General features: G+C 39.5%; 7 protein-coding genes and 1 long non-coding RNA gene across 11 annotated transcripts; 2 read left to right on the top strand and 6 right to left on the bottom strand.

Moving 5' to 3' along the window:
• Positions 1-9: 9 nt before the first annotated feature.
• On the bottom strand, positions 10-1,815 carry LOC124320923 (lipase member H-like). Of its 2 annotated transcripts, none has more exons than XM_046783830.1 (8): positions 1,564-1,815; positions 1,374-1,464; positions 1,153-1,301; positions 833-1,078; positions 584-765; positions 456-519; positions 244-394; positions 10-168 (listed from the first exon to the last, which is right to left on the bottom strand). In XM_046783830.1, the coding sequence occupies exons 1-8, from the start codon at positions 1,634-1,636 to the stop codon at positions 81-83; spliced, it is 1,044 nt and encodes a 347-aa protein (XP_046639786.1). In that variant the 5' UTR covers positions 1,637-1,815; the 3' UTR covers positions 10-80. The 2 variants fall into 2 exon arrangements, with proteins under 2 accessions (XP_046639786.1, XP_046639787.1); XM_046783831.1 differs by having other exon boundaries at positions 1,576-1,815.
• Positions 1,816-1,937: 122 nt separating this feature from the next.
• On the bottom strand, positions 1,938-4,549 carry LOC124320922 (lipase member H-like). Of its 2 annotated transcripts, none has more exons than XM_046783829.1 (6): positions 4,142-4,549; positions 3,071-3,487; positions 2,769-3,011; positions 2,523-2,704; positions 2,224-2,393; positions 1,938-2,156 (listed from the first exon to the last, which is right to left on the bottom strand). In XM_046783829.1, exons 1-6 carry the CDS (start codon positions 4,203-4,205, stop codon positions 2,099-2,101), a joined length of 1,134 nt encoding a protein of 377 aa, XP_046639785.1. In that variant the 5' UTR covers positions 4,206-4,549; the 3' UTR covers positions 1,938-2,098. The 2 variants fall into 2 exon arrangements, with proteins under 2 accessions (XP_046639785.1, XP_046639784.1); XM_046783828.1 differs by lacking the exon at positions 4,142-4,549 and adding an exon at positions 3,943-4,131 and having other exon boundaries at positions 3,071-3,492.
• A 1,814-nt stretch (positions 4,550-6,363) lies between these two features.
• On the bottom strand, positions 6,364-8,036 carry LOC124339601 (pancreatic triacylglycerol lipase-like). Its single transcript, XM_046792890.1, has 7 exons — positions 7,865-8,036; positions 7,546-7,776; positions 7,225-7,470; positions 6,971-7,152; positions 6,861-6,900; positions 6,619-6,775; positions 6,364-6,537 (listed from the first exon to the last, which is right to left on the bottom strand). Exons 1-7 carry the CDS (start codon positions 7,908-7,910, stop codon positions 6,480-6,482), a joined length of 960 nt encoding a protein of 319 aa, XP_046648846.1. The 5' UTR covers positions 7,911-8,036; the 3' UTR covers positions 6,364-6,479.
• Positions 8,037-8,476: 440 nt separating this feature from the next.
• LOC124339584 (lipase member H-like) lies at positions 8,477-10,187 on the bottom strand. Its single transcript, XM_046792889.1, has 7 exons — positions 9,984-10,187; positions 9,664-9,894; positions 9,355-9,600; positions 9,108-9,289; positions 9,001-9,040; positions 8,779-8,932; positions 8,477-8,687 (listed from the first exon to the last, which is right to left on the bottom strand). Exons 1-7 carry the CDS (start codon positions 10,039-10,041, stop codon positions 8,630-8,632), a joined length of 969 nt encoding a protein of 322 aa, XP_046648845.1. The 5' UTR covers positions 10,042-10,187; the 3' UTR covers positions 8,477-8,629.
• A 708-nt stretch (positions 10,188-10,895) lies between these two features.
• On the top strand, positions 10,896-11,190 carry LOC124339617. Its single transcript, XR_006918020.1, has 2 exons — positions 10,896-11,034; positions 11,113-11,190. It is a non-coding gene; the product is annotated as an uncharacterized LOC124339617 (long non-coding RNA).
• A 164-nt stretch (positions 11,191-11,354) lies between these two features.
• On the top strand, positions 11,355-13,536 carry LOC124339558. 2 transcript variants are annotated; one of them, XM_046792888.1, is made up of 7 exons: positions 11,355-11,440; positions 11,510-11,664; positions 11,731-11,932; positions 11,989-12,284; positions 12,351-12,488; positions 12,561-12,795; positions 12,864-13,536. In XM_046792888.1, exons 1-7 carry the CDS (start codon positions 11,368-11,370, stop codon positions 13,334-13,336), a joined length of 1,572 nt encoding a protein of 523 aa, XP_046648844.1. In that variant the 5' UTR covers positions 11,355-11,367; the 3' UTR covers positions 13,337-13,536. The 2 variants fall into 2 exon arrangements, with proteins under 2 accessions (XP_046648844.1, XP_046648843.1); XM_046792887.1 differs by having other exon boundaries at positions 11,377-11,664.
• A 601-nt stretch (positions 13,537-14,137) lies between these two features.
• LOC124339526 (TBC1 domain family member 23-like) lies at positions 14,138-17,634 on the bottom strand. Its single transcript, XM_046792885.1, has 11 exons — positions 17,425-17,634; positions 16,935-17,357; positions 16,746-16,869; positions 16,552-16,676; positions 16,346-16,493; positions 16,027-16,272; positions 15,406-15,958; positions 15,253-15,345; positions 15,047-15,194; positions 14,793-14,987; positions 14,138-14,728 (listed from the first exon to the last, which is right to left on the bottom strand). The coding sequence occupies exons 1-11, from the start codon at positions 17,484-17,486 to the stop codon at positions 14,641-14,643; spliced, it is 2,205 nt and encodes a 734-aa protein (XP_046648841.1). The 5' UTR covers positions 17,487-17,634; the 3' UTR covers positions 14,138-14,640.
• A 363-nt stretch (positions 17,635-17,997) lies between these two features.
• Positions 17,998-22,581, bottom strand: LOC124339542 (serine/threonine-protein phosphatase 2A 56 kDa regulatory subunit gamma isoform-like). The gene is made up of 11 exons (XM_046792886.1): positions 22,474-22,581; positions 22,083-22,154; positions 21,584-21,770; positions 21,321-21,520; positions 21,130-21,263; positions 20,990-21,059; positions 20,787-20,917; positions 20,452-20,725; positions 20,142-20,389; positions 19,734-20,073; positions 17,998-19,616 (listed from the first exon to the last, which is right to left on the bottom strand). The coding sequence occupies exons 1-11, from the start codon at positions 22,504-22,506 to the stop codon at positions 19,473-19,475; spliced, it is 1,833 nt and encodes a 610-aa protein (XP_046648842.1). The 5' UTR covers positions 22,507-22,581; the 3' UTR covers positions 17,998-19,472.
• Positions 22,582-22,623: the final 42 nt, after the last annotated feature.

The raw sequence follows: 22,623 nt of genomic DNA, 5'->3' as shown, positions 1-22,623 counted from the left end.
CAGACATTTAATTTTTTTTTATTATAGTGAGAATTGAAAAAGACACAGCTTTCACAATTTGAAAATAAAATGTTCTTTCTTTAAGTTGTTTTAAATATTGATTGAAAGCTGTTCTCTTGCCGGACTGTGTGAGGTACGTTGGTATCGAGGAAGAAATTTCCTACGGCTCTAATGATATTAACGGCTATTAATATTACGGTTTTATGTGCAAAGTAGTGCGAAGAAATTGAATTTTATGCTCACGATGTTGAGACTGGAACACCCAGAAAAGTTTTGAAATTGTTAGTGCATGAGCCAAGCTTGAATTCGTCGTAAGAATTGCACCGGGTGGCGATGAACGGAACATCAAGGGATTCCATAAAATATTCCACTGCTCGCCTATGACTGCAGATACCTGTGATTTTTAAAAGAATATTTTATATAGTCAAATAAAAAAATTGAAATTAGAATCCCACCTCCAAGAAACAGGTTCATAATACTTAAGATTCCAGCGCTGCTGTTGGGGATTTCTATACAGCCCTATGCACAGGCAATTTAAAATTAGTAATAATTTTTTTATTAAGCCAAATTTTAAATATCATACAGGCTGAGAAGATCCACCATTGGGCCAAAAATCGACGTGTCCGATCGATCGATCGACGCCTATTTTGCCATTTTCCAACTTGCCAGCATTTGTATGGATAACATCAACAAACTGGGCATCTGTTTTCTCTAGAACCTCGTCTGGGTTAGTGAAATCAAAGTGAGGGAAGGCTGGATCCAAACCTTCAATTGGCAAATTTCGAAAGATGCATTCGGGGGTCTAGTATAGTAACTGTTAAACTATGCCTACCTGTTATTCTAGGTAGTACACCGTTGGCGATATGTCCAGCCAGTCCAACCACATGCGCCCCCATACTGAAACCAATCAAGTGCAACTTGATAAGATCAGTGCCCTGTGAAACCAGGAAGTTCACAAAATCTCCCGTGAGTAATCCTACCAGCCTAGTGTTTGCCGCTGCTCTAGGATAGTCGGGACCTGCAGCCAATAATGCCCAGTCGACTGCGATAAAATTAATATCTTCTTTTTCGAGGAAACCTGTTGGGATTAAATTTATGATTCCGACGGAACTTTCTCACATACCAACTCCTTTGTTAAAGAAGAATACTTACGATTGCGTAACCTGAAACTAAGATCACCTTGCCCATTTTCAGTAAAACCATGGACATAAATTTTAGTAGGTTTTGTCTTAACATAAGAAGAAGCAGCTAGGACATTTACATCGTTGATAAAGAGTTCTTGAAATAGAAACGAATTTCGTCTGAAAGACGCATCAAATTGTGTTATGCCAATTATTGTAGTATTTTGTCACATTGTTAATTTATTAAATTACCTTGTCCAGAGTAAGAAATGAACTTGTGAAGCTGCGAACGGTTCGGCAATCTCCGACAGAAGATCACCAGCATGTCTGATTATTTCTTTTCCTGATAGGTGTCAATAAGGAAAAGCGCACGAAATATAAAACAGCAATAAACATTAATCAAAGTTAACACAAACGATGTAAAATAGCCGCTTTTACTCACGGAAAAAAATACCTTCGGCTAAAACGAGGACGGAGGAGCAGAGAAGTATCCAGAACGTTTTGATTAACGTCATGTTTGCAGCTTGACGATCGAAGGTTAAACTTTTCTAAATCTATCAATGGTCTTTTATACATTTCAGATATCACATGTATGGAAAAATTATGAAACAAATTGATAGATTTTTAATTTTTTTCCGCGAATTAAGCAAGTTTTTTCATCATCACACCCTTCATTCTGGAAAGTAGTACCTATAATCGTGATCAAGGCGATGAGCTTTGTAATTAATGATTGCTGCTAATAATAAACTCATATCCGCTGAAAAATGCAATTAATGTTGGAAAAACCCCAAATTATAAAATAAACTGGATAATAGCGGTTAAAAAAAAAATTTATTTCAACATTTCATTGTATCATTCTACTTGCGCGCCAATCGACTCACAAGGAGAAATTACAAATGTAATGGAAATTGAAAGCTACGGAAGCTTGGTTGTCTTGTCTTGTCTGCAGTCACGAGACTGTGATTGATTTGGCCATACTAACCAAGTGCAAAAGGAGCTTTCACGTTGGTTAAAAGAAAATAATCGCCTTTGGCACTGTTCAAATTTAAAAAAGAATGGTAATATTTTGGTAAAATTAATTCATTGTTAACGATCAACTCACGATGTAGATACGGAAAATCCCATGGCCGTTTGCGTGTTGTTTGCACATAAACCAATGTACCAATCCATGTGAGTTGAGCATTTGGTAGCCGTAAAAGGCTTTTTGGTATTGATCGATTCAGTAAAATAAATCAACGCTCTGTAATGGCTACAAGATATTAAACTACATCCCTATACATACAAAGAATGTCATCAATTACGAGACCAATTAAAAACCGGAATCAATGAATTAATTTTCACTTTTCATATAAAGCAGAAATCAGTTAATAATAGTACTACTAGATTCTTTAATTTGCTTACCGGTTGAACAATGCCCCCATTAGGCCAAAAATCTACATGTCCGATTGATGTCGTAAAGCTCAAACCACCGTTCAATAACGAATCACTGTTTGTATGAATAATGTCGACGAATTGAGCGTCCGTCACGTCTAGTCTTCCGTCCGTATTGTCAATTGAAAATCCGGGAAAAGCGGGGTCCAAACCTGCAGACCCATCGTTAGATTTATGCATGCATGTTTGAGTGAGATTCATCTTAATCTAAATTACCTGTAATTCGAGGGACTGGTACGTTAACGCGGAAACCAGCTTTACCAGCAATGTGAGCTCCCAAACTGAAACCAATGATATGCAACTGACTAACATTTAATCCTTGCTTGATTAGAAAATTTAAGAAATCTCCCGTAAAGACGCCGATTGGTCGAATCTTGGCCGCCGATGAGAAGTAGTCAGTGGCAGCAAAACTTTCCCAGTCGACCGCTATAAAATTGCAGTTTTCTCTAATGAGGAATTCTAAGATATGAAAATAGAATAACGACCTATTCTTCTGTTATACAATGTTTTGACCATACCATTTCGAAGGGTGAGCATTGAAACATCGCTATGGCCGTTCATTCGCCAACCGTGAACAAATACTTTTGTAGGATTAGACCGGTTAAAACTCGATTTGGATAGAGTAGCTTCATCGTCAATGAGTAACGCTTGTGCTATTTTTGGATTGGTTCTGGTCCACAAATTGAAGTGACAAAATGATTTGATTTCGTTTAGTTCATTGCCACCCATACTCCTGGCACCACTGCGGAAGACGCCCTTGATGAATGAGAAGACGGATTCCTGCCATCGATAATCTCTTTCTTCGTCTTCGTCGTCTAGCAAAACTGTCTGGCGCTTTACAGGATCTCTGTGGATTAGAGCGTTAAGCTCTGCTAAGTCGGTATGACCTTTGGTGGCAGATGACAGGGGCCAAACGACAGCATTATTTTTTTCAGCTAAGCATTAAAAAGAAATGTTGTCAGAATCAGTCTCAAGCAATTAACAGTGGTTTCAGAGTCCTCATAAGTAAAACAAATAACTCAAATAGCTGGGGTTTAAAAATTGAAGAGAATTTTTCTTCACTTGTCTTCTCAACTGTGCTCATTGAGAGAAAAGAAAACCATAGAACTTTATGATGTTATAAAATCCAATTCTATTTAAGTGGCAAGATCTTTAGGCCAATCAGCATGTGCAAAACTCATTAGATCTGTTGTTTTGATGGCACAAATAATATAATGTATCAGACTTGTCACCTTAAAAACTGTAGGCCATCAATGATACTGAAGTTATGAATATTCTGATTTTAAGGACATCGAATTTGATTCTTATATGACGCCGTCGAACGACTGTTTTCCAGCATATCACATTATTATTCTAGGAACTGGGGTGATATGAGTTTTACACTTACCCTATGTAGTGTAGTAGGCTATAACTATATAACCTTTCAGCAAGAATAAACGGTTTTTGTAGTAACCACAAGCAAAATTGTAACAAAATTAACGAGAGGAAAACTGAAAAGCAGTCGATGCTAGTCATCGCCAAAGGCCAAGTGGAAATAAAATCTTCTGATCGATACAATTAAATCGATTGAAACCAATCACAACAATTACCTGATGCGGAGTGACCAATCACAACCATTACACCAAAAAGGATGAGCAATTTAATCTGTGCCATTATTTTTTTTAAATCACCAATGACGGGAATCAATTCTCAGCCAAATTGCTGCCGTTGTGACCTGCAAGAACGAATTGGATTTTGTGTAATGTGTCATTAAGTCTAGAAAGCGATATCTATAAATTCTTGTATGTTATTCGATGTTGATTGCGGTCAGGAAAGGAAATGAAATATTAGTACTCAATACCACAACCTTCCTCTTAGCTCATTTAATGCATTATAATCCTCCTTTGTGGGGGACGAAAATGTAGCCCGGTTTATCACAGTTTAATATTAAATAGACAAAAAATGACGTGATGCCGCTGAAACCATCTATACTCTATAGAATCTAACTCATATTAATTCAAAAATCAAGTAATGGAATCTAACTCAAATACTAAATTCAAAAATATAGTTAATTTTTTGCGCATCAAAATCCATTTGACTCGGTGCGAATGACCTTCCAGCATAGGTGTCAAGGAAGAAATTCCCGGTGGCTCTTGTATTGAAATAAAAGAGTGGTTAAGAGAAAATCAAATATTTTGTTTTTAATCTCATGGTATTGCACTCACAGTGTTGAAACGGGTAGGCCCATTCGAGTTTTAAAATTGTTGTTGCAGAGTCCGAGTTTAAAATCTCTGTAAGTATTACATTGAGTGGAGATGAACTCAGCTCCGTTGATCGATTCCAGGAAATATTCCATTGCCATTCTGTGACTGCAGACTGCTGCGCTTGTATCAATTAATTTACTGTTAAAGCCTGAATTAACTATTCAAATAATAATTTTAAATGATAAGAGTATTAAAGACCTTCAGAAAGTTTTTGAATAATAGTTGCTATTTTCCCAAGCTTAACATTGCTGCTCACACATCCCTGTAATTTAAATTTGAATATTTGTAAAACAATAGAAAAAGTTCTATTATCGCACCGGTTGAATCGATCCACCGTTTGGCCAAAAATCTGCGTGTCCAAGAGAAAAAGGGAACCCTTTTCGGCCTTCTTCTAACTTTCCAGCATTGGTATGTATAATGTCTACAAATTTAGCGTCCGTTTTGTCTAGTATCTCATCCGCGCTGGCTTCCTCGAAAAGTGGATAAGCTGGATCTAAGCCTTGGAATACATTTTGCGCTTTGATAGGCATTTAAATTTGACGAAACCAAGAGACAATCAACATGTGTGTACCTGTTATTCTTGGAATTTCACTATTCATTGTTTGGCCAGCTCTCCCAACAACGTGCGCCCCCAGACTGAAACCAATCAGATGAACTCTGCGCAGATCAGCACCTTTTGAAACGAGAAATTTCACAAAACTTCCTGTGAGCGATCCGACTAGCTGAACATTGGCAACCGCTCTGGGATAGTCGGGACCCGCAGCCAATTGTCGCCAGTCGACAGAAATAAAATTGCTGTCTTCTTTTTCCAGAAATCCTATTATAATTAAGATTAATTTGATTTGATTCACAGGGGGGGAAATAGTTATGAGTACGGTCGCGTAGTCTGAGACTCCAATGGTTTTGTCCATTTCCTGCGAACCCGTGAGCATATATTCGTGTAGGATTCTTCCGGTCGAAATTGGAGGCCTGCAGGGCGACTGTGTCGTTAATAAACAACTCTTGAAATTCGTTGGGATTACGTCTAGAATAAGTAAAAATTCTCTTTAATTACCACAAGTAAAATTGTAAAATTTCACTTACCGTGTCCACAATAGAAAATGCTGAGTTACTTCCGCATCGGTTTTGTACGTTGAAAACTGTATGTATTCTTGTTGTTGTTGTCTGGTTGTCCCTGTTAATTTAGTTTGATAAGAAAGTCTAGTTACACAAGTCAGCTTGTCTGTTTACACGACTTTTAAATTGTTATCATGGAAAACGCTCGCATTTGTCAAGTGTCAACATAGAAAGTAACTAATGTTTGAACAAGAAATACCTTCAACTAGAATAGGACAAATAGCAGAAAAACAAACAACAACACCGATAGCACAATACAACGTCATCTCAGGTCGATTTCCGATACTTAACAGGCTTGGGTTTTATTCTATCACAGGTCGAATATGTGAAAATCTTTCCCTGAAATGACCTTCATGTCCAAACAATATCTAATTAGCGAAAAACCTTTCCCACGAACTAACTGGTTAGGTGCAGAGGTGAATGACATAGTATACAAATGCGAATAGCGGTCATTGCTGTTTGAATATTTTTATTGACAGAGAATTTACACAAAATTGCAAAAGCAATCAGTGTTTTAAGAAAGTTTAAAGGGTGTTGCTTTAGTGTTTCATCGTCACGGATATTGTGATTAACCAAGTGCGAAGGGAGCCTCGGAGTTGGTATCCAGAAAATAATCACCAGTGGCGCTGCGTGAATAAGGAATGAAGCCATTTTTTAAAAACTTGTGCGAGTGATGAGAAACTGTAAGCAAATCAGATGTGACTCACGTTGTGGATACGGTAAGACCCATTGAGGTCTGGGGATTGCCGCTGCATCCTCCAAGTTTCCAAGTAGCGTAACTACTGCATTCGGTGGCTGTGAAGGCCGTTCTGCTAGTGATCGACTCGGTGAAATAGTCTGGGGCTCGTCCATGGCTGCAGCCGGCTGCATTCAATCAAATCAGCAAATACAATTTGTAAGTCTCTGATTCTCTCTCAATTCGCGCCACAAAAGAAATAGCTACACTTACTAGCAAGATCGATGATATCGGTACCGGTTGCGAAGCAGCCCTAATACATGATGAAATCCAAATATAGTTATTAGCCTTTAATCAAACTGTTATTGACTATAGAACCATACCGGTTGGGAGATTCCACCATTTGGCCAGAAATCAACGTGTCCGATAGCTACTGGGAAGCTCAGACCACCTTCGGGAAGTGATGCGCTGTTGGTGTGAACGATGTCGACAAAACGAGCATCCGACGTGTCTAGCCTTTCACCGGTATTCGAAACGGAAAATCCGGGATAAGCGGGATCCAATCCTGTAAACAGAAAAATATTATGCGACTCAGTGACCTCGTGATGATTATGCAAAAGGAGAATTTTTGAATTACCAGTGATACGAGGAAGAGTTCCTGCGACAGCAGCTCCTGCATTGCCAGCGACGTGAGCTCCCAAGCTGAAGCCGATGACGTGCAACTTGCTGTAAGTAACGCCTTGGGAGATCAAAAAGTCGATAAACTGGCCAGTGAGAATGCCGACTGGAAGGGTATCGGCCGCAGATGCGTAATAGTTGGCGTTATTAGCCATCGTTTCCCAATCAACAGCTATGAAATTACAGTCTTCATGGTTCAGGAAAGCTAAACATCACAGAAATGCGACCAAAAGAAGTCGGTCAAAAATGTGGCCAAGAATATTACAATAACCGGTTGTACCGTTTTTCATTGCAATAACTGTCCCATCGTTGTAACCATTCATCAGCCATCCGTGGGCGAAGATTTTAGTCGGCTTGGTAACGTCAAAGTTGGAAGCGGCCAAATTCAAGGCATTTCCGTTAATGAGTTCCTGATAAGACAATTGGTTCGATCGCGTCCACAAATTAAAATGGGTGTTGTCCGAAATGAAATCTCTGGAACTGCCAACACTTTTCTCCGACAGACTCTTTGCTGAAAATAAAATTTAAAAAAATAAAAAATAAAATTGAGCAACGATTAATTTGACAAATTATTTGTAAACGTAGTCATTTGGTCAAACCTGAGACAGCGGAAACAGCCAACAATAACACGGCGAAGAATTTCATTGCTATTTTTTCTCTCTGCTAAGTTTCAAGTGAAGATGCAACCGTAGACAGAACGAGGGTCTCACAGGGAAGTTCAGATTTTATAGTTTACCGTAAGTTGGTTATCTTATAGAACGTTCTATCAAAACAAGACGACACAGACGTCACGTGGATTCAAACATAGCGGGATCGATCATGGGGTGGAGGGATATCGATTTTGTTATCAGATAGACATGTTTATTATTATTGGCCGCTTAACTGGAGTAAAATGCAGACGTAGCAACGGACCGGCTAACCTGCCAGTCAAGATGAAAACAACTGACGATTAAAACTTAAAACCTGTCATCTAAAAGTAAATAAAAGTTTGGGATTTTCCAAATCCTTAAGGTTGATGTAATCTTATCGGTGACCGTCTCATCGAAATCGACAAAAGCACAATTTTAAATTATATGACCCACAATACTTGGGTGCGTCTACACCAGGTCTACACTATACCCGGAAAAAAAATTCTTATATATAATGTTATCTATCATGAAGTGAACCCATCCATTATGCACATAAAAGAGTACAAAACTGGTTGAACACACTTGATTTAGTAACAGTTATGTATTGACAGGCCGCAACAGAGCAGTTAAAAAACAACAGATTAAGTCAAAGTCGTAAAGCTGCCATGATTATGGGTATTAGGGTCTTTGAGTAAAAGGCATAGGATACAAAGATTTACATGTGCAACCGATAAATCATCCCATGGAGAAAGGAGGAGCGTCAAACGTGTTGAGGTAATAATCACCCGTCGCTCTAAATGATGAATAAAATACGAATGCCATTCAAAATAAATCTCTAAAGCCGCCAAGAAATGTGCAAAAGTTGAAATAAAAACGTGACTTACGATAGAGAAACGGGCAGACCCATCAAATCTTGTTGATTTCCATTGCACAAACCAGCGTCGAATTCTTCATAGGACGTACAGCGGATGGAAGTAAAACGTCCACCATTAATAGACTCGGCAAAATACTCGTATGCCCGGCTATGACTGCATCCCGCTGCAACGGGAATAATGAGTATAAATTTAAGTGATCAAGCAGAGGTAAATTTTTCCCAAACTATTTACTTGCTATGGCCAGAATATCAGATCCTGTAAGGATGCAACCCTGTTCAAAGAAATACCAAATTAAAGTTGCTACATATTAGATTATTATAAATTACAGAAAATTATACCGGTTGGACAATGCCTCCGTTAGGCCAAAAGTCTACGTGACCAATAGAAACGGGAAAACTCAGTCCGCCATCCAACAATGATGCGCTGTTTGTGTGCATAATGTCGACGAATTGAGCGTCCGTCACGTCAAGACGTTCGTCCGTATTTTCTACTGAGAATCCAGGATAGGCCGGGTCAAGACCTTATATGAAAAATGAGCTTACATTTCAGTTGATAATCATTCCACCTGGTATTCAACGCTATTACCTGTAATTCTTGGGATAAGTCCGTTGACGAGGGCACCAGCTTTTCCCGCAACGTGAGCTCCCAAGCTGAAACCAATGACATGAAATTGATTCACATTCGTTCCTTGTGCAATCAAAAAGTTGATGAAATCGCCGGTTAAGATGCCAACCGGTTGGGTATTGGCAGCCGACGAATAATAATTTAAATTATTCGCCAATTCTTCCCAATCAACCGCGATAAAATTACAATTTTCTTTGGCAAGGAATTCTAAGACAAAAGATACGATGAGAATTAAGTTATTGTTTGAATCATAAAAATAATTTGTCATACCATCACGAAGGCTGAATACCGCATTGTTGTCGTATCCATTCATTCGCCAACCGTGAGCAAAAACTTTGGTGGGCTTAGAAATATCAAAATTCGATGCGGCTAGAGAAGCGGCGTCTCCGATGAACAGTTCTTGCAACGTGACAGGATTATTGCGAGTCCACAAATTGAAATGGGTAAATTCAATGGGATCAGCTTTGCTGGCCATGACATCTGCGTCTCCAATGCTCTTGCCTGTAACGCAAAATGAAAATTAAAAAAAACAAAACAATGAAAATACTTTGTCGAATTATTTGAAATTAGTTATTTCCAATTAGGCATACCTTGGACTACGCAAAAGATGGTGCAAAGAGACAACGAGAGCGCTTGCAGGAACTTCATTTTTTGGTTGAAGAAATGACTACCTACTTACCTAGTACTATTCGGTATTCCACCGCTTGAGATTTATATAGTCGTCTCATCGCCCAATCTAGATGATTTTCCTTATCAATCAGACGAGACACCAAAAGTTTCCACCGCATACTTATTATGCAAAGCTGGAAAGCCCATACATCACACTATATTACACATCGAAAAAATTGGAGTGCCGAGATTACAGTCAATATCCGCTTATTATCATTAACAAGGCCAAAGCAAATGTATACCCAACTTTTCCACAACAGCTACAGATAAATTACTTTGGAAAATCCAGATGGCTACAATGACCGATTGCTCAGATAGACATTTAGCGCGTGACATGTTTTTGAACTGGAAAATTCCGATTCAGTTTTTAACTTTAGTCCAAGAAAATCGCAATGTTAACACACTTTGGTACGTGAAAACAACTCGGAAGAAATACCAACTGGATGTAAATCTAATGCCGAAATAGATAGCAATTTGCGTTGGCTAACGCAGTTTTACGTAAATGGAGAATTTTCAAGTGTTAACGGAAGCGCTTATTGTGAGTTTATTTTTAATATTTTTTCCTATTTGATTAACTATCTATGTCAGGCCTAAATAGTGGCTACATAGTAGTGGGCCCTATCGAGTTCTTTGTCGCATTCTCTGAATGTTGATCAACATCATTTAAAAAATAAAACTTTGACCCTTGGCGGTGAAACCCCATCTCCGAAACGCACCGAAAAAAAAAAAAAAATATTAAAAACGTTCTTGAAAAGTTGCATAAGTCGGTCGCCGTATAGGCTAAGGATTCATTCAAAACTCCCTTGAGGCTTTAGCTTCATTCGACTCCCATCATTAAAGATGGCGATTCGTTTTTTCTGTCTCTTCTTGATATGTGGAGCGGTTAGGGCGGACTTTCCAGCGTTGGCCACTCGAGATGAAGTTACAACTGAAGACGTCCACTCTCAACTGCTGAAACTACGCGAGGATGTGGTAAAAGACTGCGAAAAAACCTTTTGGATTCCCACTAGCTACTAATCGTTTCTCTCTTTTGTGTCTGCTCTTTTCCAGAGACTTTTGAAAGAGAGTTATCATCAAGTCGTCGTCGAGGCAGCAGCACAGACACAGCAGCGAGACGAGATAGGAAAACACGAGATGGAAATTCAAGGCCTCAAGAAAATTGTTGCCAGATTGGAAGAAAGACTCGAGGCCCTTCAAGCGGAAAAAAGGGAGCAGATGAAACCTCCTAAAGTTTCCAATTCCACAGCAGTAGCGCCGAGATCCTGTGAAGAGCTGAGACGCTCCAACGAAACAGTCGAATCGGGCATGTACTGGATCGATCCCGACGGCCACGGAACAGGCGATGCACCCATTTATGTCTCATGTAACATGACGACAGGTTGTCAAAAGAGGATTGCCAATGTTCTTTTGTCATCGTTACATTTTTGTTTTTTTACTTGGAAAATAGGATCTACTTTAATCCCGCACGACAGCGAAGAAGCCACAGATGTTGGCCAATGCTGGGATGCAGGATGTTACAGCCGACCGATCCAATACAATGCCACTATGAGACAAATGATCGCCCTCTTGGAATTATCATCTGATTGTACGCAGTCTGTCCAGGTATCGTAATTTGCCTTAAAACATTGGTACGTGTGTAACTGAGTTTTATACCGGGATTTTAAACAGTACGACTGCAAAATTGCTCCAATGGAATTCAACGGAGAATCTCAGAGTTGGTGGACTGATCGACACGGGGTCCGACATAACGACTTCACCGGTGGGAACTCGACTCAATCGAAATGCCAATGCGCGCTGGATAATTCCTGTCTCGATCGCAAATTGCAGTGCAACTGTAACGCTCTTTCACCCATAGAGACTACCGACACAGGCAAGTTGGTAACATCATTTCACGAAAGGAAATTACCTAATCGAATGGTAATCTAGGTTTAATTATGGACAAATCCTCTCTTCCCATCACGCGGCTGAATTTTGGACGCATTTTGGCTCCACCCTCTTCCGGCCGGTACATCCTCGGACGGCTGGAATGTCACGGTCTTCAAATGATCTCAAGTGTTAAACGACTGCCAACTTCGTGCCAAGATGTGTGGCGAACTGGCTACACAACTTCCGGTTTGTATTCGATCCTGCGATCCGAAATATCTGAAACTGTGTTTTGCGACATGACTCAAGTGCCAGGTGAGGAAAAGGCTCTTTCCTCATTCGTTTCTACCGAACAATTTGTAAGTATAATTAACAATCAATTAAAAGTATTGACTGCAAAAGTAACAAGATTACGTGCACTTTAGAACTTAATAACTGAGCGATTGAATAAAGCGGACGAGCGAATTCAGAGACAAGCAATGCGAATCAGGAACTCCGTGGTTCGATTGAATTTGTTTCTAGGTAGACAGGACCGGACAAACAGCTTGCAAATCCGCAAATTAGTACGTAAGCGCCAATAGACTTTTCCCTATAGTATTTTCGTGATTCACCAATGCATTGACATTGTTCTAAAGGAGTCGATAGACGAGAAACTAGCGAGAGATTTGAGAGAACTTTTCAACGGCCATCAAAGACAAAACGAGGAAATAGCAGAACTTAGAAGAAGATCAGATCGCCCTGCGGGAAAATCATTGACGCGGATGCCGGCAAACTGTCACGATTTGAAGACTATGGGTCACGCCCTGAGCGGAATTTACCCCGTCAAGGGAGACGATAACATCGATATGGTCTACTGCAACATGACATCAGGTGAAATTCTAATTTGTAACAAGAGGTGGGGAAAAAAAAAAACTAACTTTGAAATGTTTCAAATCAAGGTGCCCCTCGAGAAACCTGGATAGGAAAGGCGGACGTAGCGTCATCTTTGGTCTATTTTTACGTCCTAAGGAAATCACCGTTCTACTTGGAAGGAAGAGGAAATGTGCAATCTATCCTACCTTTTGAGATAACTCGATCCAATCAAGGAGGTGGGATGGACGCGAAAAAAGGTGTTTTTACTGTTCCCAAGTCCGGAACGTACGTGTTCCGATTCTCCTTTGGAGCCATCAAACGTGAAAAGCCCCAGCATGTGTCGGTTACTTTGGTGCTGAATGACGTCGAGGATGTGGCCAGCATCTACGGCAGCGATCACCAGGGCTTTTTCTCGCTTTCCCTTCAATCAATCTTGAACCTGAGAAGAAAAGACAAAATTCATTTAGTACTTCAGTCTGCATCGGGAGGAGGAAATTATGAAGACATTGACATGACTACACACTTTAGCGGCTTCCTACTTGATGAACAGTTGTTTTGAAATTCTCATCCTAAAATGTTAATTTCCAAAGATTAAGTATTTTCTGTTTGTACTGTAATTTGTTCAAAACCTGACATGTGGCACGAGTTGATTATTTTGAAAAGACTTTTGTCGCTATCGATGCAATAATTAAAATCAAAATGTTATTTGTTGATCTTATAACGCCCTTGAGACCATTTAGTACACAATTTTCCTTTTTAGAAAAAAAATCTATTTGAATTCATTTCCGATTTAAATATCCATTTAGGGGCCGGAGCCCCAATTAAGATTTACATTTTGTCTGCGATTAAGTATGTCGCGCTTCTTATCGCCTTCTCAAAATGTATATACAACAAGGATGATTCTGGCCCTAGCCGATGAAATATCACACCCCAAAACAACTGGAGGTCCAAGATTGTTATCAAATAATAACATAAACATGTTTCTTTAAGTTACAAGAGTCCCAGTGCACAAGCCAACGTTTCATTTAAACTTCCCAAGGATCTCGTTCGACACTCATGAACATGAAAGATGGCCAAATGTTACCTTGGTTCTGAATGATGATTTGGCCAGCCAGCACCAGTGACGACGACGGCATTGAGCATCACTTCTCTTGCATTGCAATCCATCACGAATCTGAAAAATACTAAAGCCGGAGTTTATTAAAAAAAGATGAAGCATTTAGGCATTGAGTGAAGGAATCTAGCGTGCACTCACTTTAGCGGTTTCCTTCCAGATGAACAGCGAAAATCTCCCTTTAATAACAGCTGAAAGATGTCAGGCAAAACCTTCTTGTTTACTTCTAAATATGCTGCGCCCGGGTTAGCTCAAAATGTCGTGTATAACAACGGGTTTAAAAGACATCCTAGTACATATATTTCGGTGCAATTTTTTTTTTTAGCTTACGAATATATTTCCTCTGGTTGAATCTTATAGAAGTTTGAATAGAGAAGTTAACGATACAAATTCAGAACGGAAACGAAACAAGTTATCTAGGATGACCACCAAATTATTAGAACATATTTTTGAAATAATAATTAAAAATTGGGCTTACGGTGCTACCTAAATGAGTTCGGGTATCGTTTAACTTTTTACTACTGGTTACACCTATGGATGGAAGAGGCATTTAGTAAGATTCAAGCAATCAGGTAAGTGATATGCTTCAATACGACGATAAGAGATGGAATATTTTCTTTCAACCCAAACCTAATAACTGACTGGAAAAGATTTTCAGATTGAAAAACTGGAATTCATAAGTTTGTTTAAAGGGAAAAAGTCTTGTGTTAATGATTCTTGATATTCATATAAGTATTCCATTGCTTCCATCAGCTATTTGCGTTGGCAGCAGAACTGTTGTTGAATAGTTGCAGCTTGACCAACTTGACAGCATCTCCAGCTTGCGGGACGACGAATCTAGAATCCATAAATGGCATATACTTTGGTGTTTGTTGCATTGAATCTTTAAAACTCAACCAACCTGTCTAAATCGACAATAATAGTTTCTTCGCCTTTTATGTTCCCATACTTGAAAGTGATAAATTCCGGATGCCGCTTTTTGCTAGTGATTTTCATGATTGAAGATAATGAACGATTTACGCTGATGCGCGCGAAACCTGGACGATCTTCAATTTCTCTTAGGGCATACAAGTGACTTGGCGTAATCAGCAAATAACTTCAGCAAAACAAACGGATTACACATCAAATTCGCATAAACAGTTTTAAAGAACTAACCTCGGAAACGCATGCCCACTCTCCTTAACTTCGTGACAACGGAATGAGTTGATTACGTCTGGTCTCTTAAGCCACGAAGATATGGCTACCAGTTCCTGATTCGGTGCGTCTGCCTCTCGCTCAGAACTTCCTTCAAAAGTTGGATCATCTAAAATAACACAATCATGAATCACTCGCTTTATTATTATTTAACATTGTTTCTATACCTCCATCTTGATCATCGTCAATTGAAAATACAGGCGCTATGTTGCGGTAGAGCTTGCCTGCTCCTTTGCTTTTTCCTCCGGTGCTAGGATTTTCTAAAATGAAAGAATTGCTTAAACTAGTAAACTTGGAAGCACACAAATTAAATTCCGCACCTTTACTCTTGGACTTTGGTGTTGGTTCATTATCTCCAGCTGAAATAGGATTAACAATGTAATCGAGAAGTTTGTCTTTAACTACTGCGGACTTTGAGCGCATCCGCCCAAAGAAATCGGTCTTGTTAGATGACGAAGAGGAAGATCCCGTTGCGTGCTGCTGAGGTGTTCCCTGAGCATTGCTTTTGCCAGCAGCTGTCAGTGATTCTTCAGATTTGTTGACAGTACATACAAGGCACAGTGATGGATTGTGATCGACAAGTCCGACCGGTTCAATAAAAACCGATGTGGCGACAACCCCATTTTCAATCTGAGCTGCAACCAGAGCTTGGTGAACAGCAGAAAAGCCGCCTTGGACTAGGCCAACAAACTGAACGTGTCTTTGAAGGAAAAACGCTACAACCATGTGGACATATTGGTCTTCTGCTTCTCTGCCCGATCCGAAAAACACCAGGTGCTCTCCCCCGGCAGCCGATTGTGCAGCGATGGACTGTTTCTGGGAGGATAGTAACGCTTGGACAGCCACACTAAATGCTTGAGGTTCAGTAAGCATCTGTTTAAAATGATACATGAGAATGAAAATAAATGCTGAAGAAAATTCTGTCTGATTTAGAATCTTACAAGATTAGAGTCGAGATGGAAAGCTGTAGGGAGATGGCCAGCGTTATATTGCTCTGCAGGCCGACAATCGACAAGGAAGAAACGTAATGCTCTGCTTTCGGCATCAGATTTTGTAGGAGGATTCAATAAATGACAACTGACTAGCAACTCCTGCACAGATACCGGCAGGCAAAGCGCTTGGGACAAGACCAAAAGATCCATTCTTTCATCCGACGCATCTTCGCCAAAAAGGGCTTGATGGTAGTCCTACGTTTATAGTGAATAACAATTTTAAATGAATTTATGATCGAATTTTAACATCACAAAAATGTAACCTTACCCTCTTGTACGAAAAAGGAGTCTGTGCAGAATACAAAACAGCTAGTGAGCAAAAGTCGTGAATATCACCAGCTTCCATCTGTTGCGGGAGTTCGGCTATAGTTTCCAATATTCTTTCCTTCTCCCCTTTGTGAGCCATTATTTCATCCCTGTTTGATCATTACATATGAAGATCTTCATTTTACAAATTCGAAAAAGGATAATTACTTGGCATTGATAACGAGAACCAACGAAAGGAAAAATATTAAAAATGGATCGCCACGGATAAAGTAGTAGTCCCACAGAGCGAGAACAGCTTGAAGGTTACTTGAAGCTGCAAATAAGGATAGAAACTAGAAAGTTAAACAAGTTGCCAATCATTAGTCAATGCAATTCTAAATAAACAATAGTGGATTAATTACCCATTTCTGTGTATACAAATTTGGTGCAATTTTATGTGAATCAAGAAAAGAACATAGTTCTGGTTCGTGATAAAGCAAAAGTAATCGAAACAGATGCATAGCTACTCCATTAAAATGGCACTGCCTGTAATAAAAAATGATTCTGTTGTGAATTTGAAAACATTAATAATGCTATATTTAAATGTTTACCTAGGAATATAAGAATCTAAGATTGCATTAAAATAGCTGTAGAGTTCATTTTTGGGTAGTTTTAAAGAGACTAAAGGTGTGAGAATGTGCATCCAGCCATTGTTTGGGTCGTAATTGATGTGACGAGTCTTGCAATAATGAGTAACAAGAGACTCGAGATCAGAAAGGATGGAAACTTTGTCTTCTTCTTCGTTGTCCAACTTCTCCACAAAGAGTTTGCAGTCTTCTCTTAGTTTAGATTGGTTAGCTAGGTCAAATATTTCGTTGAATCGTTCAAGTCCATCAGGAGAGCCGGTGGAAGACCCCAACAACCGATACCAAACTTGTCCACGCATGGAATCGGGGATGCTTTTGCTACGACAAATCAGACGCAAATCGTGTAGACTGCACTGCTCTTGTAATGCTCCTTCAAGAGCCAAGATCCTTTATAATACACAGGTAGAGTTATTTTATTAATTGAATAATAACGTTGCAAAAGAATAATTATTACCAAGAGCCATCGTCTGTGTCTAGGTCGTCAGCCATTGCACAATGTACATTTGCACCTGTCATATTCTCAGATGTTGTGTTTCGTCAGCAGACTATTTTCCATGACCAAGCTGGCAAGCTCCGCCTCCTACGCTCCTGTGCCCGTAGTAGTAACCAGCCAAGCAAATGTTGCCGGTTGGTTCAAAAATCGTTATCTACCATCTACTAACCCATATCTACCCTCCCCTCCCTTCCCCGTTATCTGTTATACACTTCCTGTCCCAGTTAGACTTAGGATGAAATGGAAATAAGCTGATTAATCTGAACATTTTGTTTTTATTTCTTGAGTTGTGATAATAAACTGAATAGACAACACACACCAATATATAGGTTTGCTCAGTAGAATGCTTTCATTTAATTCCTGTAAAAGAAAATGTGTCGTTTCCTTCTGGACAACATAATTTCAAATCAACAAATGTGGAAAAGTGCTGTAGTCTTCCTAGTCAAAGAACTTTTTAAGTCAATTTCTACATCTCATTTGTCGCAGATGAAAACCACATCTCGTAAATTTCGCATTGAACACTACGCAGAGCTGTAATAGATAGCCAGGGTATATTGTATAAGAGGGATGACACGTAACACAAGGGCAGAACACCACCACACGGTCTACACTAAAAGTGTCCTGACTCCTGACATTGCATTTTTTTTTCCCTTTTACTTCTTCAACGAAGGGAATAGGGAGAAATGTGAAGCAAAAACCGTTTACAGCCAACCTTGCAAATCTGTCTCACAAGTTTCGTTCAAGATCTTCCGGGATTAATCGCCAGTGGCGCTGTATGAGAATCGAAAAAAACAAAAAACAATGTTGAATAGAATTTGGAAAAAAGAAAAAAAAAACTGCACTCTCGAAAATATTTCAGCGAGATTTCGACAATGTGCACTAACAGATTGAAGCCTGGCTAAATAAGATTGCATCAACATACAAACAAATAATTTGGGGAAAGGGAAATAAGTTGCTTATGAAGCACTGAGCACCAGGCATTGTATGTAATTTTTGTTGTTGTTGTTGCTGTGTCTTGGTCAACCAGCTGCTGGATTACGTCCGCTATCTGTTAAGCCTTTACTGTTTTTCACTTTAAATCCCTACCCGCTGTATATATCAACGGCCTTCACGGGCGATGTGAACGTTTCTTGCTACAACACGCGCAAACACTTATACAGCTTATAGGGACAACCAATCCAATAACTGAAGTTCCCATGAAGGTTATGCCAGTCTTAACTGGAGGGGAAAACATTAATAAAGGAAACTTTCGGATTTACAAAAAAATAAAAAAATAAAGAAAAAGAAGGTACAACAGGCCCTTTCCGAGTGACAGGAGTAGAAAAAAACAAACAAAACAATAATAATAAAGCTCGGCCGTTATGTTGGAATTGAAATGGAATGTTGGAAAAGCGGCTACGTGTACAGTGGATAACCGTGAATGCCAATCAAAGATTTGAAACCATAGTGAGGAGGGAAGGCGTAGCAGGGATGATAGAAGCTATTATTTTTGTGTTTTTGTTGCTGTTTCGCAGGAGGGGACCTAAGGTACATGAACCACTACAATCTACTTGGGACATTTACACAGATTCAATATTTTTTTTGTTTGTTTGTTTGTTTGATTTTTTTAGTTTTTTTTGTTTTTGTTGCTATCTCTCCTTCCCACTGGCTCTCTGTGCTGTGTGTGCAACAGAATTCGACATCTCACGGGGATGGCCACAATCCGATTTGGGTTTTCTGGAGTGTGTGTGTTAGGCAATCGACACTAAAACATCTAATCAAGGTTGAAGGGGTTAGCGTTTGACAATAGACAGCGTAGTTAGGCGCAAGTGGTAAGGGGGATAGTGATCTTCTAGATCTATAGTTGGGAAATGGGGATATCTTGGCAGGTTTCTCTAAAAAAAATGTTCCTCTACTTTTATGTATGTTTTAAATGGTTGATGCTGCCTCTACAGTTTGAATGAAAATTCTTCGCGATCTTCTTCTCCTCATCCTGACAAATGTTGCACGCCAAGTACACATCACCTTGTTCAACTGGTGTTGACGTCGGGAGGCGTCGGGAGGAATTCATCAGCTCTCTTATGATCTGTCAACGCTTTGATCGTATAAGTGTCGTGGGGTAGTTCCGATTTACGTCGAAGTAACGGTTTCTCGCGATTCTTCACTCGTTTAGCCTGCATTTAAAACAAGTTCCATTGAGCATTTAAGTTACATTAAAAACATGTTTTAATTCACTGCCGTTTAACACCATTACATTTACACAATACAGCATATTACTGTCACTACAGTACCTCACGAGCTTCGGCTTCGATCTTTTCATAAGAGACGTTGTTTGTGTCTTCATCCTGGTCCTCTCCTGAAGCTACTTGTCCTGCAGCCGACAGCGCGGCGCTCACAGACTGTGCCAAAGCTCCACCAGAAATGGTTTTGGGCATGAGATTAGCCACTAAGTGGTGCTTAGGATTTTTAATAGCCTCAGCTTCTATTTGGCTCCAAAACTCCTCCCGTTCTTTGAATTTTTCCTTCTCTTTCAACCGCTCAGATCTGTATTGTTGCGTACAATCGTCAAACAGTTTTTGGTTCATCTCCATAAAGAGCTTCAGGGCGTTGTAGATCAGTCCATGAATTGTTCTGATAGAAATACGTAGGAGAACATGAACTTAACTTCCATAAACAAGAGGAAAATAAATTCTACTCACTTGTTCCAGTGCGACTTTGAATTTTTATAAAGAGCCGGGAACATGATGGGCAAGATAACTGAAGCGTTGTCACTGATCAAGCTCATAATGTACTCATTGTTCCAATAATATAGAGCACGCTCAGCCACTTGGAAATGCGGGCTGGAAACGCAACGTGACAGCTGCCTAAAGAGTTGTACCATAACCTTCGAAAACTCAGCTGGCTCCATAACATCAAGGATTTCTTCCAGTTCATTTAAGAACATCACCTGGGGATTACACGTAAGTAAGCTCAAAGAAAACAAAAGACACTTGCAGAAACGGATCTTACCTCTTTGGGAGAATGAACTTTAGGCCAAAACTTCAAAAGACTGAGGACAACCGGTTCCGTCAGTGATGGATCTTTTTCCAAAAACTGGACGACACAATACGCCAGTTGAGGGTGATAAACGGACAGCGACTTGACCTTGTGCAGCGGCATAAGCACTTTAAGAAGGAAGACCTTGTGCTCCTCCTTTAAAGGAAGCGCGAAGCCATTAATAATGCTACCTAGGATTTCCAACAGCTCTGCCACCCCATTGTGATGCTCCGTTTCATAAATGAATCTGAGTAAAGAAACAGGATAAATGGTTGTGAAAATGAAACGCAGATATCGCAAAACAATACTTATAGAATATGTTGTTAATTTGTTTTCGAATATAGGCTCGGAGACCGAGAAATTTGCCGTATATCCGATGCAATGTAGTTTTAAGAAAGTCCCGTTCACGGGGATCTTCGGAATCAAATAGATCCAATAACTGAATTTATACAAATTTGTAATTTTGTTAATTTCGCGATAAAACCATGAAGTCTTTGTCTAAATGTGTCACCTGAAGTACAAACTTCTGGTCAATGCATCTCTTGGCTATATTCGGCTGAAAGTCGGGAGATTCCAAAAACCTTTTTCACCAAGCCAAAAAAATAAACTTTACGACATCTATCAAACTTCAGAGTAGGTAGTGAACGTTACCTCAGGAAAAACTCGTAGACAAGTTGGAGGTGAGGCCATGCAGCTTCCAGGGTCGGTTCATCCTCCTCTGGGTCGAACTCGGCTCCGTTGGGATTGCTCGAAGGCGGCAGGGCACGAAAGAGATTGGTGGCAAACTGAGAACAGAACATTAAATAATGTGTTTCCAAAAGTAATGCATAACCATAAAGTACCATATTCACAGCTTCAGGGTAGATTGCTTCAGTAATAACACCCCTCTGTGAAGTGACGTATTCAACCATCTCTAATAAAGCCCCACGTTTGACCTCCTTCCATTTGAGGTCGCTAAGTGGATCGGCTACAAAGTCAAACAGAACACAGCACTGCTGAATCTTTTGCACAAATAATTCCTCTCTTTCTGCTGGCGCCGCATCTGAAGTATACGAAAATAACCTAGCAAAAATCCTTCTTGTAAATTTGAATTAAATTAAAATACCTTTGAGCAATGGCAATTTTTGTATCTCGCGATTTTTGGTAATGTTGAAGCGCGAAGAGCTCTGCCGTCGGTTTTTTACCACAGTTGTACCCGTGAACTTTATTTTATTGATTTGTGCTGGCGGTGGTGGTCCAGTCGCCAATTTGGGTCCAGAAGAGGGCGAACTTCCGGGGCTAGTTCTCCCGCTCTAAACAGCATAATTAACCGGTGATTAATTTTAATGTATGCAAATTGATGAAGTTATATTTCATAGGACAAATGTAAACACACATTTATAAAAATAAATTATACGAAAAATAGTTTCTGAATTAATTAAAAGAGTTTCAGTTTCACTTTGGTTTAGATGTAACCAAACCATGCATTCTGGTTTGTTAGAATATCTCTTTTGCAAGTAATTTGACTCCCAGACTGTTCAAATGTGAAAATTTTACTCAACATAATGTGGTCTGAATTCTTAAGCTATTCTTAATAAGCTTTCTACAAAAGACAACCATCTTACCTCTTCTCCATTTTCTGTTGATGAACCTTCTTTGGATGATTTCCCATTTCCAACTTTGGGCTTGCCTGTGTCCTGTAAATATAAATAAGAGGGGCAAATGGGTTAGGTTGAAAAAGTTGACCTTGGTTACGAGGGCTGAATAATTTCTCCACTACCAAGGATAATTTCACTAAAATTCAAAACATGGACTGCTTTTGTAAACAAGAACACTGAAATCGGGTAATGATAGTTAACCGAACATGTTACAGGTGACATTTCAGCAAAGCTGGCCACTGACGTGACGCCAATAAACCCTCCCATTTCAGCATTCCATTCCTGAATTTCGGCTAGAAGTTTTTTATTCGAGATTCCCAACCACTGAATATATCTTCCTGAACAGTTTTCGACTTACCTCGGATCCTTTTTCTTTTTTCTTGTTTGGCATATTGGGCACGAAAAAGAACTTCACTTTTCCACCCAGTTTACATCGACATACTATACATAAGAAGGACCTGTCAGTGAGTGCCAGTTTGTCAACAAGAAAAACGATTATGTAACCCTA

Source organism: Daphnia pulicaria, chromosome 1 (genome assembly GCF_021234035.1).
Source record: "Daphnia pulicaria isolate SC F1-1A chromosome 1, SC_F0-13Bv2, whole genome shotgun sequence".
Taxonomy (NCBI): Eukaryota; Metazoa; Arthropoda; class Branchiopoda; order Diplostraca; family Daphniidae; genus Daphnia; species Daphnia pulicaria.
This window is presented reverse-complemented; position numbering and strand designations above follow the sequence as displayed.